The sequence below is a fragment of the Zalophus californianus genome, chromosome 12, assembly GCF_009762305.2.
Source record: "Zalophus californianus isolate mZalCal1 chromosome 12, mZalCal1.pri.v2, whole genome shotgun sequence".
Classification (NCBI taxonomy): domain Eukaryota; kingdom Metazoa; phylum Chordata; class Mammalia; order Carnivora; family Otariidae; genus Zalophus; species Zalophus californianus.
This window is the reverse complement of record NC_045606.1, coordinates 21,266,459-21,272,458: the sequence shown is the minus strand read 5'-3', so window position 1 is coordinate 21,272,458 and position 6,000 is coordinate 21,266,459. Positions and strand designations below refer to the sequence as shown.

The 6,000-nt window shown below is 42.3% G+C and overlaps 1 protein-coding gene across 7 annotated transcripts in view; it reads right to left on the bottom strand.

Moving 5' to 3' along the window:
• Positions 1–903: 903 nt before the first annotated feature.
• Positions 904–6,000, bottom strand: part of CCDC146 (coiled-coil domain containing 146) — a 124,382-nt gene continuing 119,285 nt past the window's right edge. For 5 of the 7 annotated variants that reach the window (XM_027573875.1, XM_027573876.2, XM_027573877.2 and 2 more), the window contains 2 exons: positions 2,571–2,819; positions 905–1,477 (listed from right to left, as the gene is read on the bottom strand). In XM_027573875.1, coding sequence (XP_027429676.1) covers positions 1,274–1,477; positions 2,571–2,819 — 453 coding nt within the window. In that variant the 3' untranslated portion in view covers positions 905–1,273. Of the gene's footprint in view, positions 1,478–2,570; positions 2,820–6,000 lie in introns of all 7 variants that reach the window. The other 2 variants (XM_035723289.1, XM_027573881.1) reach the window with 2 other exon arrangements.

Below are 6,000 nucleotides of genomic sequence, written 5' to 3'. Positions count from 1 at the left end.
GTGTTAAAGACTTAGGTTTCCATTCTCACGTTGTTCCTACAGGTCTATTTTTTGGATCCCTGATGCACTTACTAATTCCTACAACACAGGAGCTGTGTTTAAGTATGCGGTGTTTCTTTGTATTAACCACACACTGTTACTTATCACAGGCACTTTGCTTTTTAATAACTTTATAAAACAACCGAGTTAGATTCAGGACTAACTTGTAGGCTGAGAATGAGATTAAATTTCCCTCCATTCTGGCAGGATAGGGGCTTGGAACAGATTTTGTTTCATTTAGCAAAAAAAAAAAAAAAAAAAAAAAGAAGAAGAAGAAGGAATGTGGTATTTCTCACTTCCAGAATTGTGACACAAAATCCATACCTGACACCAATATGAAAAATGGCTTGAACATATTAATGAAGTAAAATCAGTTTTAAAATCCACTTGGGTATTTTCATACATGAGAAAATATAAAAACAGAATTAGGAAAATATGGGTGAAATTCAATAAAATCGGAGTAATGAAGTAAGTGGAACTGGCCTCATTTTCAACTCTGCCACATGCAAAGCTATAAATGTTTTCATTGGAATTTTTAAAAATCTGGAGTCAGAACTTAATCACAGGTTTATTTGTATGTAATGCTGTAAAAAATTTAGATTTATAGGAAAGATAAATTAGGGCATAATTATTTTTGAAGCAAAAGGATTCTTTACTTGTAAAAAGAATGACCATAATATTACTTTTAAAAGGACAAGCTTCCTTACTGCTTTTTACTTGATTTACATTTACCAACATGAACTTCAAATGCAACTGTTTAACAAAGTGAATTATAACCTCTGTGATACTTGGGATATTTTCCTTTTCAAACAATGATTCTATCTTTCTCTTTCAAGTTAATATATTGAACAGTATTTGCTTTTTTCTTCCTCAATAAACAAAGACCACGCTGCCAATTTCTGTACTACATTGAAAATTGATTTATTTTTTATAGCACCTAGACTACTATGTATTTCTGAAAGGTAGTCAATATATACAGTGAAAAAGAAAAAGATGAACAATACAGAAATATGCTTTGGCATAATTGTAGGAAAATTCTATGTCCTACTTAACATCATGTAAAATATAGTAGCTGATGAGTATAAAAGGAAGCCATGTTGTTCTCCGTTGTTGGTCGATTGTGGATACTGCATTTGTCTGTAATTTAGAGCCATTACGCTGGAACTTTCCAGATGGGCATATGAGGCAGCCTGGTTAAAGTGTCTCCTTTAGAAGCCCAGATTGGTTCACATGCTCAGATTTCAATTGGCTTTGTAACAGGTTTCCTTATGTGCCTCATATTGGCCCCCGGTTCACTGGGCTTGAAAGGAGCCAACGCGCCATATGGTTTGGGCAAAGGAAGAGTGGCCTCCGCCTCTGGGATATAGGCATTTGGACGTGGCTCTGCAGTTGTGTAAACACCACTGGGCAACTGGCGGTTATCTGCTACCAAGAACTCCTGCAAAGAATAATTTTTCCTTTTTAGTTCTCTGAGAACTATAGTGAAGTCACTTCATCCTTAGGGCCCAGCAGACACAGCTGGGTCTGAGCAGCCTTAGGCTGTGCTGGCTGATATTTTCCCAAAGGGACAGGAGATTATGAGGATGGCGTCACTAAACACACACACACACACACACACACACACACACACACACACAGGAGATTATGAGGATGGCGTCACTAAACACACACACACACACACACACACACACACACACACACACACACACACACACACACACACACACACACACACTGCGTCTCATTGCAATGACCTGTGTTACTCAAGCATTACTCTGTTCCCGGGATTTAGGGTTTACCATAAACGGGTTAGTGGGTCCTAAATTCACCGTATTCCAGCTTCAATATCGTTCATCAAGCACTCAGTATTTCCACGTTTTTTGAAAAAGGCTGGAGTAAGTCATTGGTGAGCAAATGTTACAAAGGAGGAACTAAGGAGTAAAGTAGAACCAGAGGAGAGAAGTGGTCAGCAACTTGCTTTGAACCTCAAGGTCACATGCGGGTGCAGTCAGTGATAGACCTAGACTGAGGCCAGTGGTAGGAGAAGAAGCTGTGACCTTGAGGCCTATGACACAGACAAAGGGCAGAGTCTGCAGAGGGCTGTGACAACCGGCAGATGCTGGCAGCCTCACTGTGTGCTGTGGGGGCCCCGGTAGCCAGATGTGGGAGAATAAGGTGTGCTTTCAGCAGGGTGCAAGGACAGAGACTACAGACCTTTGATATAACCAGTGCCAGCCCAGCCACCATCCTGCCAATGGGAGTCCATGGTATTCAGCCACATAGGCCATGACATAAGACTGTGGGGTGGGCCTTGGTGCTTGATGAGTGTTTTCTGGAGAATATTATGGCACTCTGGACTATGATTTTGATTTGTCTACGTCCTGTCTTAAGCAAAACTCCTCTCTAATGATTGTCAGAACTAAGTGTGTGGTAGAGTGGGAAATTTTTCATATATTTTGGGAGGATGGAAATCCCTGAAAATGGCCCCTCCTGGCACACTTTACAAATGTGATGTGGAAGACAAAACTTACCTGAGACTTTTCAGCGATGGCCAAGGCATACATTTCTTCATCTCGAAGTACCTTCAACCATTCCCTCTCAATGTCTTTATTGAGTGGCAGGCCCTTTTCTATCCTGGAACTGCAAGAGAAGATGAAGTCTTCTTTCTCCCTGACTTCCTTCTGGAGTTCAATGGCCAGAGCTTGTTTCATGGACAGCTCAGCAACAAGAGCCATTGTTTGTTCCGTAGCATCTTTGATCTTTTTCCGGTAGCCATTCATCTAGAATGAAAGAACCCAAGGCTTAGACTACGTATGTTCCATGAAGAGTTAAGAAAATGGCGGGCTGAAGGGCTGTCTAGGATGGTGGGGGGCATTCGTGCAAGGAAGGAGAGTTTAAGGGGGAATTCAGAGAAAATAAGAATTAGAGGAGATCTCAGAGATTGAACCCAGTATCCTGGTTGTGTAAATAAGGATAGAATGGAGAAGAAACAGATCTGTTCATCTAGTTACTGGGGTTCCAAGTGGATAGCACTGAGGGAAATAGTCCCTTTATTTTTAAGAGGTGATAAGGAGAAGGGGACAGGGTATTCTTGAGATCTAAGTTTTGGCCTAATTTTGCCATGTTTTTAATTTGTCACTCAACCAGTGGAGAAAAACCTGGTAGAACAAAAACTTTATTTAAAAAATTACTCATTACTTATATAAGATAATCAGCAGAGGTCCTGTATCTGAAATGATTTTTTAATGGAAAATATCATACCTCATTATGGTTGCATTATTGATCATAATTCCTGGGATGCATCGTTATTGGATCATAAGCAAGCATGAGCTCAACCTGGGGAAAATCTGGCCAATAATTTGAAATGAAATGTTCATTGTTCTGTATGTATGTTTACAATTTCACATCAGCTAGTTATCATCAAAGAATTAAAAGATAGGACTAAGTGGAACATAGGCACCAAGCACAATTACAACAATGTTTGTTGAATGAAGGAATTAATAAATTCTATTCTATTCTATTCTAATCCTCCAGTCCTTTGAACCAGGGTACACTGAGACATGAATAAGAGCTTCCAAAAACTACACCTGATCTTGAAACAGTTTCTTCTCCTAATAGAGCATACACTGGTCTGTCTACGTTTGCAGAGAGAAATGTTGCTGCCAGTGATTTACCTTTCTCTGAAAATATAATGACTGATTATTATATATACGTTGTCTCTTTAAAGGAATAGGGAATATACATTTTAAAAACTGTTGTACACTGCAGTAATTTTTAGGAAGCTAAAGTTTCAATGGTGAGTCATTATCTTAAATTTCATTAATTCATCAGTTGTGTGTATGTGTGTGTAACTAGCCAACCTCCTTTTCTCCTCCAAAGAAGGATGGTGTTATTCTGGGCTTCTGGGCTGCTCTAAGTCTTTGACTGGGATGTCCCCTCCCTGCCACCACTTTTTTTTTTTTTTTTTTTAGAGGAAGAGGGGAGGGGAGGAGGGAGAGAGAGAATCTTAGGCAGACTCAATGCCTAGCGTGGAGCCCAATATGGGGAATGGGGCTTAATCTCACAACGCTGAGATCATGACCTGAGCCAAAATCAAGAGTTAAGACACTTAACCAGGTGCTCTGGGACTTGCCATTTTCTGTTCATTTGGGAAATTTGCAAGAGGAGCCATAATCTATCTAGGAAAGGTGAGAGACTTGAGATACGCATTCTTGTTGAGCTCCCACAAGGGACTGGCCACTTCTTAACTACTGAATGCTTACAACTTAAGCTGATATCACACCCATTTCACAGATTAGGAAACTTAGTTTTAAGGTCATTTATGTATCCTTCTCAAGGTCACTCACTAATATTGGTAAATCACAGACCTGGGATCTGAACCATTCTACCTTCTAGTTCTGCCTACTATGAAGAGATCATAATTTCAAGTGGAAAAAAAAAAAAGCCAGGGAGAGAGCACCAAAGGTTGGGAAAGGTGGCGGGGGTGGGGCGGGGGGGAGAGATAAATCACTAGGCTGACTCCTCTGATGGAACCCTCCCAGGTGGCAATCGCCACCATTTGCATTTCTCTAGCATTATAGTTGACTTCGGGACAGACTCTGCCAACAGCTTTGACAAGCCAGCCCTCAGTGAAAACGGACTTCCCCTAAAGAAAGGGAAATTCATTTGCAAAAGGAAGGGAGGCAACATTTAGAGAAACATTGGGCATGCTAATTCAGGCAAAGTTCATGAGACTAAAGAAGTCTTAATATTTCTTATTTTCTGAGGTAAAGTTGTGAATTGCACACGAGGCCCAGGACTGAGGGATCAGTCGGCTGGCATAAGTCCTCAGAGCAGTCCTGTAAAAGCCTAATAAAAACAGCAAAGGGGGCTTGAGATTTATAATGATTCTCTGTTTCCTTAGTGTGCCCAGAACTATTTCTGGAATGGGAATGACTGTTCACTCATTCGATAAATTCTTGAGTTTAGTGCACGCTAGGCACTGGGGAAATTGAGAATGAGGAACAGGGGCACCTGGGTGGCTCAGTTGGTTAAGAGTCAGACTTCTGGTTTTGGCTCAGGTTATGATCTCAGAGTCATGAGATTGAGCCCTGCGTGGGACTCTGTACTCAGCAGGGAGTCTGCTTGAGATTCTCTCCCTCTCCCTCTGCCCCTCCCCCACCTCTCCCACCCCACCCCGCTCACGTGTGCACACGCACTCGCTCAAATAAATAAAATCTAAAAAAAAAAAAAGAATGAGGAACAGTCACTGCCCCCAGGAGCCCACCATCATGGGTGTGTGTGTTACCATGATTTATTTTTTTACCTGTCTCCTGACACTAGGTGTGGACCATGTGTCCCTTCCTCTTAGTTTCTGCCCTCACACCCTCATCTGCGCTCATGAGGGGAGCACATAGCAGGTTCAGTAACTGTTGCTGACTAAAATCCCTGTGCTGTCACAGGGGGAGGCTGCCAGGGGCAGGGGGCCTCGTAAGGGAGGGGTGGCGTCCTCTGACTGCCATATGGTGCGAGGCCCTGCCTCACCCAAATCACCAACCACCCTCCTGCTCGCTGCCCCTTCCAGTGCCGCTTGAGCAGTCCCAGCCTGACTGGGTAGCTGTGACTCAGCAGTCCTCATACTTTTAATGTATGAAATTAGGAAGCTCCATGTTACTAGTGTTATCTTGCTAGTGGGGCCTGGCCATGGCTCCATCCCAAGGACTACTAGGCATGGGTGTCGCGTGATTGCTGTTCTCTTGTAACGGTCCTTGTCCGTTTCTGGGTTCTGGCTGAGTTCTGGATTGGGGCCGCTTTCATGCAGACCGCTGGATAAGTGAGGCCCTCTAATCACAAGGAACTAGAAAGGATTTAACTTGGCACATGAAATATAAGGGTAGTAATTGTCATATTCTGAGTAGGTGTCCTGTTAAGTGAAACCTGTAAACTGTCATTGAAAAGCTTAAGTTTGCCCAGTATCAAGTG